The 18,379-nt window shown below is 46.1% G+C and overlaps 1 protein-coding gene across 3 annotated transcripts; it reads left to right on the top strand.

Moving 5' to 3' along the window:
- The first annotated feature begins 1,019 nt into the window (after positions 1–1,019).
- Positions 1,020–15,648, top strand: LOC117004230 (serum paraoxonase/arylesterase 2). 3 transcript variants are annotated; one of them, XM_033074853.2, is made up of 9 exons: positions 1,020–1,137; positions 4,706–4,776; positions 9,370–9,425; positions 10,290–10,455; positions 11,556–11,682; positions 12,527–12,727; positions 13,318–13,399; positions 13,918–14,082; positions 14,975–15,648. In XM_033074853.2, the coding sequence occupies exons 1-9, from the start codon at positions 1,064–1,066 to the stop codon at positions 15,131–15,133; spliced, it is 1,101 nt and encodes a 366-aa protein (XP_032930744.1). In that variant the 5' UTR covers positions 1,020–1,063; the 3' UTR covers positions 15,134–15,648. The 3 variants fall into 3 exon arrangements, with proteins under 3 accessions (XP_032930744.1, XP_032930754.1, XP_032930764.1); XM_033074863.1 differs by having other exon boundaries at positions 1,021–1,137; positions 13,918–14,046; XM_033074873.1 differs by lacking the exons at positions 1,020–1,137; positions 4,706–4,776 and adding an exon at positions 4,938–4,958.
- The last annotated feature ends 2,731 nt before the right edge of the window (positions 15,649–18,379 follow it).

Below are 18,379 nucleotides of genomic sequence, written 5' to 3'. Positions count from 1 at the left end.
TGGTGTTCCCAGAGCTCAGTATTTGGGCTAGTCCTGTTTAATGTATTTATCTGGATGTGGGGATCTAGCACACCCTCAGTAAGTTTGAGGCAATGCCAAGCTGTGTGGGAGTTTTATCTGCTGGAGGGTAGGAAGGCTCTGTAGAGAGATCTGGACAGGCTGGATCCTTGGGTTGAGGCCAATGGTATGAGGTTCAACAGATCCTGCACTTGGATCACAACAACCCCATATGTTCCACCCAAAACCCCTCAACTATCTATAATTTAAAAGTAATTAAGGACCAGAAAAGGGAAAAGGAGTATTCCAAAACAGAGGGGGAAAAGTATTTCAGAGTCCCTCTTCTTCCCTGACACACGTTACTTGAAGTACTACTAAGTGTGGAGCATCTGCTTGGCCTTAAGGGCTAGGGCAAGAAGAGCAGAAAAACCCTTTTAAGTGATGGCTCAGACGTTCAGAAAAGCAAAAAGGAATGTGTGCAGGTAAGGACATTCACTGTGCAGGGGAGGGAAAGATCTGCTGAGCAAGGTCATTAACCTGCCAAATGTGCTCCTCCAAAATGCACAAAGCACAGGGAGGCCAACACTGAAGGTGATACAGAAGCACCGAAAATGTTGCAAAAGCTGCATGGAGGAAGCCTGAAGCCCTGAGGTGGGTTTTGCAGCCCTTCTCCTGCACGAAGAAGAAAGACATTGGTGGGAGAGTGGCAGTGGAAGAAACATCATTTTGGGGGGAAAACTTTGGTATGAGTGTACACATAATAGCGTGCACATCCCAGCAGAGGTGTACAAGGAGTACCTGAACCTTCTGCATCATGCAAAGTCTGACACACTTATTTCTGTACAAGGTATATATTTTTATAACGGAGCTGGAAGTTGTTCCCCTGCCCTCCCCACGGGAGCGGAGCAGGGAGCCCGCAGAGAGCCCAGGCTGGCCCCGTGCCGCGGTCCGGCGGGCGGGGAGCCCCGGGAGCGGGCACGGCCGGGCGGGGCGGGGGCGAGCGAGGCAGCGCCGGGCCCGGGGGCGGGACGGGACGGGACGGGACGCGGCGGAGCCGGGAGCGGCCATGGGGAAGCTGCTGGCGGTGGCTCTCGTCGGGATAGCGGCAGCCTTGGCGGCGGAGCGGCTGCTGGCCTTTCGGTGGGTGAGCGGGCTCTCGGAGCTGCGGGTCCCGGTGCCGGCGGGACGGGGCAGAGGCGAACCCCGGGCGGGATCCTGCGGGGCTCAGTCGGTACCGCTGCAGGGCTCAGCCGGGTCTCTCCGAGGGGCTCAGCCGGGTCTCTTCGAGGGGCTCAACCCGGTCCCTCCGAGGGGCTCAGCCCGATCTCTCCAAGGGGCTCGGTCCAGTCTCTCCGAGGGGCACAGCTGGGTCTCTCCGAGGGGCTCAGCCGGGTGGGAGCAGCCGGAGCTTCCCCCGCCCTCCCAGCGGCAGGACACCGCAGCTCCGGGTCCCGGGCACAACTTAGCCAACACCTGCCCGTGCATCAGCGCAAAGTCAGCCGGAGGGGAAGGGTTCTTCAGCAGCAGCATCATCATTGCCGTCAACATTATCAAGGGAACCGTATTTTCCTGGAGAAAATATAGGCACTGTGATGCCCTTTTCGTCTGATTTCGGCATAAAATGACTTCGGGACCATGTGTGCAGCGGAAATGCCCTTTGCACTGAGTGGATGTGAAATCCTCTCCAGGATGATGTTGGGAGCAAGGGGGACAAGGGCAGAAGGTGCCCTGGGACAGGGAGGGTAGTACCTCTGTTTTTATAGAGCCTGCAATTAATAGGGAAGTGCCAAAAGCAGAGTCTGAATTTTCCTCAGCTCCGGCTGACTGACCAAACAGTAACTAACCCCAAATCAGTTTGCCAGAAACTCGGGTTATGTTCTGAGCTGACCTCTGGATAACAGTAGCCCCTATGTAGATGAGGTTTCCTCTGGTGGAGCACAGGCTTTGGTGATCCTAAACTGTGACCTCACTTGCTGTGAGCTGGCATAACCAACCACATCATGCTCCATATCACGCATCTCGTGCCATGAGGTATGAATGTGAACACTGGTGTTACAGCAGCTTCTGTCCTGAAAGCTCCCAAATGTGTAACTGGTCCTTCCAGATCACAAAAGTGATGCTGAATTATTGTATTGGAAGGTGACTAAGTCATAATTTTGTTTATGGTCACAAGGACTCCAAATGCCTGATTTCAAAGCAATGGCATCCAGCTAATTGAAGTTTGGGTAGACAGTAATTGTATCTAATTACAAAAGGAGAGCTTTACTGCCTAGACCCTTGTACCTGGCATGGATGAGTTTGCATGTTGCACTAAATCCACCACGAGTGTTACTGGTGACAGCCACGGTGGTAACAGGGCCCTCCTGGCCTGGAGTTGCATGAGCTGGGACAGCAGACCTGGAAGGTACTCCAGGCTTTCGTGGGGTGAGCCATTGCTGTGAAGAGCAGGCCCTCCACCTCTCCTCCAAACTGAACAAACAAACGAAACATTAGGAATCTGGTAAAGGGGAATCGCCGTGAAGGATCCCTCTGCCTCTGTAGCTCTCTGCGGGTTTTTCCTGTGTGCTGTGTTTTCTGCAAACTGCAATGTACCAGCAGTCTTAAGACAGTTGCCAAGTTTGGAAACACACAACTTCAGATCACAAAGTACTCTAAAAGTAATTTAACACAGTCTTGAGAGGAGAAACTGTGGGTGGTGTTAGCTCTTGCCAAGGGTCTCTTTTATTCATCCCCTACCCAGAGGGCAGGAATGCAGCACTTTCTGCAGCTCCTGATTTTTAAAAAAAAAACCAGAATCAAATCCCAAAAGATTCATGATTGGTTAGTCTAGAGATGAGGAAAACTAAAAGAAAGAAAGGTCTTTGAATATACGATGGGTTCCTTTTGAAGGAAAGGGGAGGGCTGTGGTCTGTGTCCCGTGAAGTAGGACAACAGGTAGAAGACTGAGACTGGAAAGAGAAACTGTGAGGGAAAAGGTGCCATGAACTGGAGTTGCACCAAACTGCAAAAACTCTTGCTTTCTTTGAAGTTGCATCCTGCACATATTGCAGGTCCTTCTGCAATGTTCCAGGCCATTCCTAGTAATCTGGGCCATCTGGCTGCGTGGCTGAGGCTGTCTGAGCTAGATAAACTGACACATTTTGGAAAAGCCTCTATATATGCTGCAGGCTTGTGACTGGTGTCCTTTTGAATTATTCTCATTCCAGCCCATGAAGTGTTTCCCTGGGAATGCTGTCGGGATATCATCATCCCTTGCAGGCTGCTGACTGAGTTCCTGCTGTGCTTTTGGCTCAGGGTGGCTTGCAGCCTGCCTGGGAAAAGCTGATGAAAATAGAGAAGGGAAAAGCCCTAAGCAGGCAGCAGTGCAACTTCAGGCAGGATCACCCTGAGCCACCCTCGAGGGCTTGGTGGGTTTGGCTGTGCCAGGATGCTGGTGGGTAGGGGGCAGCTGATATCCTTCCTGTGCCGTTTGTGGGCCGGGAGCCAGCATGGTTCTGTCAGTTCTCCTGTGCTGGGAGAGAGGGCTTGGGAGGGCTTAACTTGGCTCCTTTCCCTTGCTGCCGTCTGCACTTTTTGCTGTTTTTCTTCTTTTCTTTTGGCCTTGTATTAACAACCTGTGTCAGTGATACAGCACTGAAGCAATTTACAACTCATATTTAAGTGATTAAAAAAATGCAGGACTGACATACCATACAGTGCTCAACTGTATCACATATTTTTCATATCACTGACTGATACTGCTGTTTAGTTTATGTTTATGCCTAAATCTATAACATAAACATAGCAAGGTTTTGCTATGGGATCTTTGCTTTCAGAATTTCCTGTGGTTGCAGCAATAACCTCAACACATGCATATGACAGTCATGCAAAGGAGTTACTACATTAGGTTAAACGCTTCCTTCTGGGCAGAAAAAAAATAAATTCTAGCACACTAGAATACGTAGAAAAGTGACATTTTTTTTGTGTCACTGCAGACCACCTCCTGTTTGTGAGGTGTCATTCATGCAGATTTGCAAACATCTTGGAACGGAGGAAATGGAGAAATATGAACTTGTGTGTGCCTGCCTGTCTGTATCTGTTTGTCCAGTGAAGTGTGAACCAGAGGTGGAATTTTGTGCGCATTCATGAATGAAATAAGCGCTGCTTGGGGTAGTTACCAGAAGTGAAGAGGAGGGGACAGGGTAATTGCTAGAAATCATACTACTAAGTCCTGCTTGTTGTAAGGAAATGAGTAGTCCTGCCTCACAACAGTGCCATTGCTACCTTCGAATGCAGACAAAAAATGAAGAAAGTGCAACTGCTGGTGGCCTGGTCACCAAAAATAGGTTGTAGTAGATCACCATCTCCTCATGTGAAATGTTGGTCCTAACTGCAGGATGCTTCTATGTTTAGGTGTCTGAAACCTGAAGAAAGTGTGCTTGTATTATTTTATCATCTGAGCTGCAGTGGATTATGAAAGCTTGTTGCTGAAGCTCATGAACAGAATGAAGTTTGTGAAGCTACTCAATGTGGAAGAATCACTTAATCCTTGGTCATGTGCACCATTGCATTTGGGGCAGTTACTGCTGTTGGTTCTGGAGTTTGCTTATTCAGTATTTTACAGCTGATTTGTTGCTGCAATATGGCAGACAATAAAACTGAAAACTGGGAAAGTTACCTGTTCCAAAACTGGCTGTGTGCTGTTTAACCCTGTTCTTTCCTCTTGCAGGAACAGACTCAATGCTTCACGGGAAGTGGCCCCAGTGAGCCTCCCGAACTGCCGGCTCATTAAAGGGATCGGTACGTGCTTAAAATAACTGAGTGCTTTGCTTTTGTCCAGACTTCTTTTGTAATGGCTGCTTAAAGCCAGCTTCCAAGCCTGATCCCAAAAATAAAGTGCTGATTTGACTTTCATTTGCTACTTGGACTTGGAAATAGGGAGAAACTGCAGGAAGAAAATAGTACTGAAAAACTAGTTTGGTGTAAGTTGATATTTAGTTTCTTGTCCTTTTCTTGAAATTGAGTACCTTGCAAACACTTGCCCATTGCTAAGCCGCTTGGGAAATGATTTGGCTTTTAGATGAGGGTGTGCTGGCTCTTCAGGCAGGTGCCTACAGGAGGCTGTCAGCTGGTGGCATCTTGGACATGGGATGGCTGCAAGGGTGGGAGCTTCAGTGGGGGGCCACAGGCACACGGTGAAGGAGCAGCTGCTAAATGTCAGCCAGGTTACCCCTCCTCAGCACCACATTTTGGGGATATTTTGGAGCCAGCTGGTGCTGGTGGCAGGCAGGAGCTCGGCGTGGTTGCGCAAGGCAGCAGTGCGGTTCCAAAGAGCGAGGGGTCATGTTTGTCATCTTAGTCTGGTTTGCAGAGAGGTTTAACAGAGTGGATGAAATGTTGACTTTGTACTTTGGGCCATGTGTTTAGCACACAGCAGTATTTCTGTCTTGGTTTTTTTTCTCTCCGTTTAGGAAAACCAGTTTATGAAATGGATAGCTTTGAAATTGATGGCTTTTTTGTGTCTCCCTTTCTCCCAAAAAAACTTAATGCAGGCTTGATGGCTAAGAATTTCCCCCTCCTTAGTATTTTTTGAAATGTCTAAAATTATTTGGAAATTGCCTGGGTTTTTCCATGTTAAAAAATCATTGGATGAACTTTTACAGTCTTGCCTTTGAGTTTGCTGAGTCAGTGAGTTAATTTCATAAATGTAGTTTCTTCCTTGTGTCAGGATTCAAGCATCTTTGTAAAGCCATTTTGCTGCTATGAATGAGTATATGCAGTGTTCTTGTGCTTGAAAATAGGTACAGAAAAAAATGAATTAAAAATATTTCCAGGTCTTCTAGATTAAGTTGCAATTTACTCATACAAGCCTATGAATCATGCTTGTTTGATGGTGTTTAATATAAAATAATTTCTGAGTAATTTTTTAAGCATATCACTCTATTGCAATATTTATGAGATTTTTTTTGCAATGTGATTGTTCTGTTGAGGAAAGAAGGAAACTTGGAAAAGACAAATAGAGTTGTGTTTCATTTCTGAACAAAATCTTGGGTTTTGTGTCTGACATTTACATGTGGATTAGGTTATTTCTGAGAACCTGTCTCTGCTTAGAGGCAGTGGATCCATTTACAGAGCTTCATTTCTGCTTCTTGCTGGCTGCTCTAACGCTGTTCCCTCACAAAGAGAACTGCACTTTGCCTTGCCTTTGCTCTGAATTTTGCTGCTCACTAGTAAAATAAAAATGCCAAAAATTAGTTTAGCAGGTCCAGTGTGGCAGAAAGAGAAGCAACAAAGGATTGTGCAAACTCAAAAGTTGGCATGTTCACTCAAATGTCTTCTAAAACTTGTTTACTGTGATGAGGGGGCTTATATCACTCAGGGTGACCAAGGATCCCTAAAACTTAAATACTGCCTAGGTAGTATTCAGACATGGGGTTCTGCTGTATTCAGATCAGTAAGGTTGCTTGCGTGGGTGACTTTGTGTAAGGATGTTTTTGTACATGGACATCTTGGCCTCCTGGGCCTTTTACCTTTAAAATGCTAGGATAAAGTTTAAAAAACAATCTCTCTTTATTTTAATATTTAAACCAGTCCTTCTGAACTCTTAAATGCTGCATAGGTCCCAGGGGTGGATTAGTTGGATCTGAGCAAAATAATCTTAAACTATCCATAGAGGAGCAGACCTCTGATACAGTCTATGAATTTTAAGTGATGGATCTGTAGTAAGTGAAGCAAACACAGAGTAAATGGAAGACTTCTCTAGTGGACCCTTTTCTTTCTGCACAGTTTCATCTTTTCTGTATCTTTTTAAAGACTTTATTCTGCTTTGCAAATATTGTGCAATATAAGCACAGATGCAAACATTGAACAAACAAAAATTGCAGCTTGTCCTAAGCCTCATTCATAAATATGTAGGAAAGGCTATATTTGCAGAATAAACGCTGGCTTCTGAGTTTTATTGGTGTCTCATCATGTTACTGGTTTATAATAAACTAACCATATCTCCTGTACTAATTCCTGAAGTTCAAGAAGCTACTACAGAAGTTGCTAGAAATACTTGCATCTTGGAACAATTCATAGGATATGGGCAAAACAGTGTCACACTTTTGGATGTGAAATCCAGATGAGTTTTTTCGTTAGATACACCTGCAGAATACATCACACTAAGATAAAATAAAGAACAGTAAAAAGCCAGCATTTCTAAAGTAGGCAGCAGTTTTTCACGCTGTCTTTTTATTTTTCTTAAATGCCACCTCTTCAGATAATCCCGTGGGTTCAGTGATGCAATTAAACACCATAGTGCATTTAAGTGACACCTAAGGAGTCAGTTCCTGACTCTCCTGGTTCATAGAGTGCCTGCAGCAGCAGAGCCCTCCCAAAACAGGGCATGCAGAGAGTCCCTGAGCTGTGTGTCTGCAGCCCCTCCTTGGTGGTGCTGGATCAGCAGGGCTGTGCTGAGTCAGCATTCCACTGCTCTCCTGACACCACTGGCTTCCATACATTCCAGGACCTGGCCGTGGAGCACACAAAATGTGCTTTGCTGGGCAGTTTCTCTTGAAGCAGTTGGGTGCAGGGCTCTCAGAGCCCTCCTTCCACTGGAAACTTGTAGTTTTTCATTATCTGCTCCCAATTAGCCTGCTCATCTTTCTGCTTGGCAGCCTCACTGATTCAGTAGCGATAAATGATTATATCTCTGTTTATTCACTCACCAGTGTGTGCTGCCAGTAAAAGCTGTCTGTCCAGCTCATGTCACCATGGCAATTGAGCCTCTCAGCATTTATTTATGCTGTTATCCTCGCAGCAATCCTAGGAAGTGGAGAATTGCCGTTAACCCCATTTCATAAATTAACCCAGACTTGAAGAGATTGGCGCAAAGGAAAGGAGTTTGTGGCTTGAACCAGAGTGTAAGCTGAGCAGAGAGAAAAAAAAAAAAGACCAAATTCAAAACTTTAATTGGAAAAATACAGGCTCTAAATGTCTCTGGACACATCAGTGCAGATGTTGTCTCCTGCCTGAGTTAGTCAAAATTCAGAACCAAAACCCGGGGGTGGGAAAACAGCTGACTCCTCCCAAAATGCATCTTCAGACTTTTTGCTCTTCAGAAGGCAAGGATACTCTGCTCGTTGCTGCCATGGGGATGGAGCAGGAACTTGCTGAAGCTGAGGAGGAGCTGGCCCTGGCCAGAAGTGAGAAGTTGTGCCATTGCATCTACCCAGGGCTGAGCTGTGGAGGAGCTTTCCTGGATGTGTGAATTTGGGATTCTGGTTCCTCTCCACAGAGGCAGTCAGTGACCCCAGGATAAATTGCAGCCCAGCCAAACCAGTGCTTGGATAAATAGGAGTTGCTTAAAAGCAAACAGTAAACCCAGCTCAAATTTGCAGGTGCTACCTTGGGAGGAGGTGTTGAGGTGCAAGGGATCGTGTGATCCACACAGGCTCACACTCTTGGCTATAGCAGAGCCGGGCAGGGTGTGGAGACATGGGACAAGCTGAGTGGGAAAACCTTATGTTGATGGTTCTGATAAAGAAAACCTGCTGAAGAATTTTCTTTCAGCAAATGCTCCTGAGTGGTTTCCCTCATCATCTGGCAAGTGGCTTGTGAGGAATACTGTTTTTGCTGTTGATTTGGAGAAGAGAGGGGAGGCTTCTCAGGGGAGTGGTGGAAATGTGAGATGGCAAATGGGCTTCAGCATTGGACTAAAAGCTCTTTGGAGAGTGCTTAATGAAAGACTAAAATTGCTCTAGTGTTCTTACTAAAGGGTTTTTATTTTATTTTCCTTTTTTAGCAGGGAAAAATATTACAGGAGCTACCGGCAATATTGGAAGTGATTACCTGTAGTTGAAAGTGAGGTCTAACTATGAAAGCCCTTAGCTGTTATAGATATGGTAGGTTCTCTGTCACTTGAGAGCTTTAACTAAATATTTGGCAATCCATCTTTGTGAAGTGTCCCAGCTCAATCAGGAGAATTAGTGTGCACAATTCCCACAGCTGCCTTATGCAAGCCTGAGGCCTGAGTCACAGGTATGGTCCTGCCCTGGAAATCTCCATGCCCACACTAATTGGTTGCTGCAGAACATCCTCAGGAGCTGGTGATTCATCCCACACCTGGTGATTCATCTCACAACATCTGGGCCACATGGAGCTGGGTAGGAGACTGCCTGGCCACTGCAGGGGCACCCCTGGGCCCCCAAAAGAGGCAAACCCCAGTACTGTTTCCTAACCTGATGTGTTGTCCTCTGCTACCACTTCTAACACAGTGTGATCTTTTCCTCGCGTGGGCCATCACGTCAGAAAGAGTCATTCATGGGAACTGGAATTGTACTTAAAAGGAGATTTTTTCAATGGGAAATACTTAATGTCACCTGAAAACTCCTGTTTACCTCTGTTTTGCAGAAACTGGTTCAGAAGACATAGATATACTTCCCAATGGACTGGCTTTCATCAGCTCTGTAAGTTCCTGTGCCACCTCCCCATGCTGGGGCTTGCCTGCTTCCTTATCTACAGAAGCCATAGGTGAAAATAGCAGGAGGGACTCTTTCCTACAAGGCTGACTGGCTCCCAAAGGACAGTCTTGTGCTGGCTTAGCTGTCATTCCCTTCTGCTTGAGCAAGCATGCTTCTTGACGCAGAAGTGGTGTTGGTGGCTCTGACATGGGTATCTTATTGCACTGATTTACCTGGCCACGTAACCTTGACTTTCTTTCATGCTACTTCACTGAAATGTTGAAATATCAATCATCTGCCATGTTAAGAAGATGTGTTAATTCCCTAATTTAAAAAAAAAACAAAACAAATTTTATGTATTGATTTTGCTGTTCCTGATTTTATTTTTTTAGCCTTTAGGAGATAGGTTTTTAACCTTTTCTTTGCAATTAGGATGGCTGGTGATTATTTTCTAAAACAAAAGCTGATGTTTTCATCTATGTGCTCCAGGGGCACCAAGGTAATGATAATGTTGTAAAATCCAAGCCAGGAACGCTGAGCTGTTGCATTACTGCTGCTTAGCATGGCTTCACCATGTGTGATGCAGTCAGTGGTGCTGGACTGCCAATTTGTCCCCACGGTGTGGTGGTTTGCAGACACACGAGGTGTGGCTGCAGTGTGGGGCTCCTTGTGACCCCACCAGCCTGTTCCCTCTGCCAGGGGGAGCAGAGCCATCCCTCCACCTCCCTCACTGCTCAGCAGGCTGAAGCAGAGGAACAGACATCCTCTTGTGAGCTTCCAAGTCTGATCAAAGCCCCAGCTTCTTCAGCCCAGTGATGCTCAAGTTTACCTTTTATCCAGGAATTATTTTCGTATGTTTGGATTCTACAGGGCTTGAAATATCCAGGATTAATGAGCTTTGCTCCAGATAAGCCAGGTGAAATATTTTTGATGGATTTGAATGAAGACAATCCCAGAGCAGTGGAATTGAGAATCAGCCGAGGGTTTGATCTGGCATCGTTTAACCCTCATGGAATCAGCACCTACATAGACAGAGGTAAAGAGCTCGAGATGGTGGCAAATATCAGCCTAGAGAGCACCATCAGGAATCCCTTTGCAGCCTTGCCCTGTAACCCCAATGGTTGTTCTTGCTGGGAGACAAAAAGGTTTGGGGTTTTTTAGCTTTGTTTTGTTCTTTTCTAAATGTCAGTTGCTAAAGGAAACACACTTGCACATAATTTCAGTCTGTCTGAAACAGAAAGATGCCCTGGATATTAAAAGGAAAGAAAATATGGTAAAAGTCAGAGTTGAAAACCACAGAAAATTGATTTTTTTGTTTACATCTGTCTCACACTGGGTTCAAGTGTTTTGAGGAGATATATCCTTCACCAACTAGTAGTGCCCAGAGTGGAAACTTTTGTGGCAAAACAGTAAAATCAAATCTCTGTAAATTACCAAAAACTCTATTACTCTTTGGCCAAGCCAGGTTTTCTTCTCCAAGATACATTCTCCTACATCAGGCTCTGATTAGCAATAAAGTATCCTTTCCCCTTGCTTTCATTGTGGGTTTTAGCAGAACAATTAGAATTCTGCAAATATAAAGAGAACCATTTCTGCAGCTTGACCTGCATTCCCATACAGTCACCTTTAAGAGAATGTGTTGGAAAAATCAACTAATTGTGTGGCTAATGTAGGGTCCTACCAGCAGGGCTGGGCAGGTGAGCTGCCATAGAATGCAAGAGAAGGATGCTCCTTCTGCTCTCCCAGGGGATGTGGTAGACAAATCCAAGAGCCCAAGCTGCCGTGGCCACAAACCCTACTTTCAACTGACTGGGGCTGTTTCAAGGATTGCAAAATCCAGTGGCTTGGGTGTAAGGATGAGATAGTAATTTCTTTCTTCCTTGGAAGAAATAACAAAAATCTAGTTAACACAGCAGTTCCCTGCAGAGCCAGCCTGGGAGAAAAGGAGCTGGAGATCTGGATCTGGTTGCAGAGGCATCTTGCAGAATGTGCGTTCTTGTCCCTCTGCCTCTGCAGAGCCATGAGACAAATGCACCAAACTCAGCATGTGCTCTGTACTCCAGGCTGCCTCAGGGCTGGGGGTGCTCAGCCACACAAACTTACAGAGAATTCAGCTGTTTCCATTTCTTTTCCAAGATGACACCGTGTACCTCTTTGTTGTGAACCATCCCCACCAGAAGAGCACAGTAGAATTGTTTAAATTTGTAGAAGATGACAATTCTCTTGTACACCTGAAAACCATTCGACATGACCTTCTGACAAGGTATTGGACTCAAATGCAGTCTTCCCCGAGATCAGGCTGCATTGGTGAAATCCAATGTAGGATGATTTTTTGATTTAGGCTATCATTAATATATTTCCTCTTTAACCAGTATCCCTGTTTCTCTCATTGATTACTTCTTGTCTGTGTAATCAAAAGCAGTGTTTCTCCAATCTCTTCTCTAAATCAGATTTTTAAAAGTCGTATCACTAAATTAGTCTTAAATGCTGCTGTGATTGATGCCAGTGAATTAACTTGGCATCCATTTCTCCTTTATTCATGTAACCCATGCTCTGGTCATTGCAGATACCAGTCTCCAGATATTTTATTCTCTGGATTTCCTATACTGTAAAAAACCCCATCCATTTAGCTTTTTCTGTTTTTCATTTTTTAATACAAAAATTTTTTGGTCTGTCCTACTGCAATATGATTTTAAAATATACAGCCTGATTGATAAAGTTGTCACAACACCTACTTGTTCTGTGTTTTCTACTTGAATGTAATGAAAAAAATAATATTATTAACAATAATAATAATAATAATAATAATAATAATAATAATAATAATAGTAGTAGTAATAAATTTCCACGTACTTAAAGACAGGTAACTAGATCTCTAGCTGTTGCCCTGTGGTCCTGTTCAGGTCTCAGCACTGCACAGTCCTGGTTCATAGAAAATAGAAGTAAAAAGCATCTAAATAATTTGATGATTACTTGAATTACATCTATAATTGCAGCCTCTTTATGGGTATTGATGACCATGTTTTCTGGGCAGTCCTGAAATGCTCCTTCATATCTCTCTTTTAATTTTATGTTTTTAATTTGTCCATCTCTATTTCTTGTTTTAGTGTGAATGATATAGTAGCCATGGGACCAGACAGCTTCTATGCTACCAATGACCACTACTTCACTGACTTCCTCTTGATGTTCTTAGAAATGTTCTTGGGTTTAACCTGGTCAAACGTTGTTTACTACAGTCCAAAAGAAGTTAAAGAAGTAGCATCTGCGTTTTATTCGGCCAATGGAATTAATGTTTCACCTGATAGAAAGTAAGTTTCTCCTTACATTAGATGTTGTTTGATCACACAGAAGTATCTGGAGATCCTAATTTGTGCACGTAGTGCCTCTGTGGTCAGGTGTGTGAACTGGTGCATGCAAGGCAAGGTGCTGCCTGTGCAGCACAAGTGATTTGTAGCAGTGTTTGTAGCGCAGAAGTTTTGTGTCTTAGTGTTTGGCAGCAATGTTTGCTGCATTGTGTGGTACCTTTACAGGCAGTATAAGAGAACAGTTTCTGCATTTTAACCATTTGTGTGTCTTCCTTGCAAGGATTAATGGGACAAGGTTTCTGCAAGCAGGGAGTGCTCTACAGTCTTACATCTGTATGACTGAGTCAACCAGTCCTGTGGTGTGGACAGGTGATTTTAAAAAATCAATTGTAATTGTGACTTTCTGGTTCTAAGGCTTATTTCAGTGTTGTAATGGAAAAACTGGCACAGTGTGAAACTACACTGGCACCTCAGCAGGTTGGCTTCACTGCCCTGTGGCCAGCTTGCAATGTCCTGCTTGCACAGGAGGAACTGTCTGGTTTTGGTGTCTGCTTACTCATATACATTAAGAGCTGCTTTTCTTTCTTTTGAAGGTACATCTATGTGGCAGATGTACTGGATCACAGTATCTATGTCATGGAAAAACATGCTAACTGGAGTTTAACCCATGTGAAGGTAACATGCTGCTGTTCTATAAAAAAGAGGCTAATGTGGATTTTGGGCAGAATAGGTTTGATGAATGCTTGATATTTCAGCATGATCATCTGTGAAGTTGTGATCTGGGTGGCTCCTGCTGTGGGTTTGCAGAGGTGCCTGTACACACCGTTACAGAGCTTCAGGTCTTCGACCCTCACACCAACAACCAGGGAGGCATCCTTGGGTCTGCTGTCGAGCTGTAGTGGAAGTCTGCCTCAGGCAGTGTGGATCAGAGCGCTGAAAGCATCCACAGACATGTAGGTGTCAGTGAGCTGATGGGGGAAGCAAACTCAGAGCAGCAAGCAGGTTTCCCACAGCACAGGGGTGGGAATGATGCAAACCAGCGGAAAAGAAAAACAGAAGTGGGGAGAAAAGCATTTCTTAAAAAAAAATTGGTCTAATTTATGTCAGGTGAGACAAGTCTGTTGGCTGTATTGTAGTTTACTTCCAGAATTTCTGATAGATTTAACTTGTTGTTTTTCCTCTGTGTTGGATAGACGCTGCAGCTGGACACTCTGGTCGATAACTTGTCTATTGACCCTCGCACTGGAGACATCTGGACAGGGTGTCATCCCAATGGGATGAAGCTGTTCTACTATGATCCTGAGAATCTTCCTGCATCTGAGGTGCCTTTTGGGAGACATCACTGGTCTCTTGACTGTGTCTGTGCCAGAAAGTTGATTTGTTCGAATTATGCTGATATAACCTAACTGCATTTCATAGAAAGTGCCTGGCACAAAGTGCCTTTGTTAAAGCAAAGACCAAGCTGGCTTCTGCTTTCAAGTGAGAGCCTGAACAGCATATACTCACTAACAAACACCTATTCCGATCCTTGGGCAACAACTAAATAATTTCCAACCAGTAGCTCAGTCACTTTGGACTCCTTAGGCTGCTTTCTGTGCAGCTGTGGACATGCACACAGATTCTGATGAACTGCATTAATTACTGAGCCAGCACCTCTTTGTCAAACTAAACGTAATTGACTGAGTGCAAAGTGTGCCCAGAAACGTGTCCACAGGAATGATTAATCTGTGCAAGTGTAGTTCATCTGTAGGTTAGACTGTAATTCTTTCTATGAAATCAGTGAGGTACTGGCATTGGGGTGATAGTGGTTATGAGTGCAGCTGGCTGCTGTCCATTTGATTTCAGCCTTGTCTGAAGCTCCCTGTAAGACACTTCTCAAAATTACCATGTTCAATAGAAACAGATTTATAATACTAGGCAGTTGTGTACTCTGTCTGTCTGGGAAAAACATGAAAATAAGAAGATACTAACTAACTCTTAGTGTGGAAAAAATGTGCACATTCCTAGTGGTGGGGATGACTGCCTTTCTTCCTTGCAGATGTTGCACAACCTTAAAAAAAGCAAAACAAAACAAAACAGTGTTCATGGACCTGCTTCCCTAAGGGTCCTCTCACAGGAATGACATGGTTGCAATTATCAGCAGCTGGTCATCCTAACTGATTTGTTTAAGTTAACATGCTGATGTTCCCCCTATCCCTGGAGCATTTTACCTGTGGCCATTTCAATAGATGCATCCTCCCGCTCTGGCAGGTCCTGCGCATCCAGAACATCCTCTCGGACGAGCCCGTGGTGACACGTGTCTACTCTGACAATGGCTCTGTGCTGCAGGGAAGCTCAGTGGCATCCATCTACGAGGGAAAACTGCTCATTGGCACAGTCTTCCACAGAGCTCTCTACTGTGATCTATAGCTCCTCACAGGCAAGACCTGCTGCTGTGGAAAGGATTTGATTCCTTGGGAACTCACTTAGCTTCTGCTAGACCTGCTAACAACAAGACTGTTCCAATAAAGGTTAACTACAGTAATGGAAATGTATTTTAGCCTTCCTCTCCAAAATGAGACTTCTACGAAATAGTAAAGGAAATGGAAGTGAGAAATTAGCTTATCTGTGTAATGGGGAGGACCCCATGTCATTAACACAGGATAATCTTGAAGTTCAATTTCAGATTGCAAATGACTAAACTATCGGACACTGAACTATGTGCTGGCTGGATTTCTGGTTTGTTGTTTGGTTGCTTTTTTCCCCCATGGGAAAAATGATTTTGTAAATGAGAATTGCTGACTACCAGTGTGATGTGCATTCTTGTGACGACCCCTGGGACTTCCCAGGGACTGGACTAGGGGTTTTTCTTCCAAACCTTCCTGTTGGCTTTTTCTAATGCTTCCAAAATAACTGGAAGGAGAATAAATGTTATTTCCGTCTCATTCTTTTCCCCTTCCCCCTTAAAGCTATTTCCTAATGTTACTCCAGTTTCATAAATTTGTTTTAACCCTATGAGAAAAGAGTAGGGCATCACTTTGGAGAGATTTGGAGGGTCTTTCAAAGGGAGTTTAGAAAAGCATGTTTTTTTCTCTTAAAAAAGTGGGAAACATCTCCTGCATACCTTCAGCAGGAAGTGCATTATCAGTTCCTCTTGTCTGTCACCACAAAGGGAGCATTTCTGGGTGCTTTGTAGTGACTTCCCTGAGCCATGGTCTTGCATGTTCTGTGTTTAACTTCAGCTGGTGTGGAATCGATTCCCGTGGCATTGCTGTGCACCAGGCAGCCCTTCATGTGTACCTGGCATCAGTTACTGACTTGTTGCACTGCCTAAAGCCCCCCAGGTTTTCTGAAGCTAGTGTTTTTAGGATGATGTTAGAAGTCATTTGCAATGAACTAAACTCAGTGTCCTTTGTAGCAGGAGCTCCTGGAGTGAGCTCTTCTTGCATTTAGTGTAGATGCCCTTACCCTCAGAGCAGCTCCTGCTGCACTTTCTGTTTTTCTGAGTTCCCACCTGCGATCAGCTCTCCAGTTTTGTTAGAGCTGCTGACATTCAGCTAAAGGCTCTGGTACATGTGGATCTCCCGTGCTGGGGTTGCCACTGTGCTGCCTGCACTGACCCTTTTCAGCATTTTGGCAGCCCCTCTGAATGCTGCCACCAGAGAGATATCCCTGAAGGCCACCAGCTCCTCTGCATCCTTCAGCTGATGCAGTAGCTTTTCCTCACTGCAGTTCTTCCACCACTGTGGAGAAAAAAGACAGGCTGCTCCTGAAGTCCAGGCATGGGAGGAGAAAGATCCAGTCCCTAGGTGCTAATTGCTAAGCTGGCTTTGCTGTTCTCTCCTGCTCCAGCACCAGCCACAGCTCCTCTATTCTGAAGAGTACAGTAATTTCACGACCATAAGGCGCACTGGACTATAAGGCGCACCCCCCCGGAGTCGGCAAATTTCGCAACTTTGTAGATCAGATAAGGTGCACTGGACTATAAGGCGCACTTTTTTTTTGCAGAGAGGCTCCGTCCCCATCTCCCCCCGCGCAGTTGCTGGCCGAGGCCCCACCTCAACCCAGCAGCCATGGGCCCCCGGGACCGCCTGTACCCAACGGGGCTGGGCTATGCCCACCGCCGCTGCGTGCAGCATCCCCGGGGCCGGGGCATGCCTGCTGCTGCTCCATGGAGCGTCCCCGGGGCCCTGCTGCTCCGGGAATTCCCTGGCGCTCCGTGTGTCACGTGCCCCTCTGGCGCACCGGGAACCCCGCACTGCCTGTGCACTCCAGGAGTCCCCTGGCGCTCCAGGTGACCCGATTCCGGCAGGCTCGCCCCATGCCACCACTGCCCCCATTCTGGCGGCTTTCCCCCTGCCCGCGCGTCAGCCACCCCGATTCTGGCGGCTTTCCCCCTTCCCGCGCGGCCGCCGCCCTGATGCCACCAGGCTCGCCCCGGCCCAGCGCTGGCCTGATGCCGCCGCCGGGCGGGCTCTGCTCGGCCGGGGACTGTTGTGGGCTCGCACTTCCGGGGTGGCAAATGTCGTGACTTTGTACATCAGATAAGGCGCACCAGACTATAAGGCGCACTTCCGGGTTCTGGGGAAAATTTTATTCAAAAGGGTGCACCTTATAGTCGTGAAATCACTGTACATGGAAAGTCCAGGAGCACTTCCGCCTTTAGGACAGACCAAATAACCTGCTCTGTAGTGACCCAAACACTGAGATGGGATGTGGAGTATGTGCAAGCCCTCCTCTCCGTGTTTTGGTGTTGTGGCTGAGAAGAGGCAGTACTGCAGGCTGAGGTCTGGGTGAGCAGTGGCCCTGAAATGTGTGTACTGACACCTCTTGGCTCCTGCACCTTTCCTTTCTAACAAGGCTAATGTCTTTCACCCACTGGTGGGAAGAGAGTAACTGCTCCTTTCTTGAGCAAAAGGGACAGCTCTGATGAGCAGGAAGCCATTGCCAGGGCTTGTGGCTGGGACTGTGCTGCTGTACGGGAAGGATGGTCTCATCCCACTTCCTCTGCACATCTGAGTGGGCTGTGGGTCTTGCCACATCACCTCCTACCCCCTGAAAGCCTCTGCCCACCCCAGGCCCCCACGCTGCACAAACACTGCAGTGTGAGGCACATCCCTGGGCACAAGAACTTGTGGGAGGTTGAGGAACAGCCAGTGGCATGTTGGCCCTTCCAAATGCCAGCAGCTTCCTACACACCTGCCTACCAGCAGTGATCCCTGGTATTTGTGATGTTTTGTACCCAAGTATCAGGTGCTGCAGGGGTCAGTGATGGCTGGAGGGGCAGACTTGGGAGTCAATTAAATCACTCATTAATTGGCTTGACTCTGGGGGGTGGCTGTGCATTAGCAGGTCTGAGCACAAACTGCCTACAGCTCCTCTCCAAAATGCTCAGTTGATCTGGGGACTTGAGCACTGCCCAGGCTTCACTGTTTGCCCATGAAGGCTTTGGTGACAAGGACTCATCTGTTTGGATCACAGTTCTGAGTCTTTTGCTGCCCATGGCGTGCAGCCCTTCCACAGAGCAGAGCCAGCCCTGAATGAGAGCAGCTTTTGTCTCATCCCTTTGCTGTACTTTGGCATTACTTAACTCTGGCTTTCCCACTCCTTCCTTAGTGACTTCTCTCCCTGCAGGACACTTCCAGCTTCCCTCCTAAGTGGTGTACTGTCCTATAG

This window comes from Catharus ustulatus, chromosome 1 (assembly GCF_009819885.2).
Source record: "Catharus ustulatus isolate bCatUst1 chromosome 1, bCatUst1.pri.v2, whole genome shotgun sequence".
NCBI lineage: Eukaryota > Metazoa > Chordata > Aves > Passeriformes > Turdidae > Catharus > Catharus ustulatus.
The sequence above is the reverse complement of the archived record's forward strand: the minus strand, read 5'-3'. Positions and strand labels throughout refer to the sequence as shown.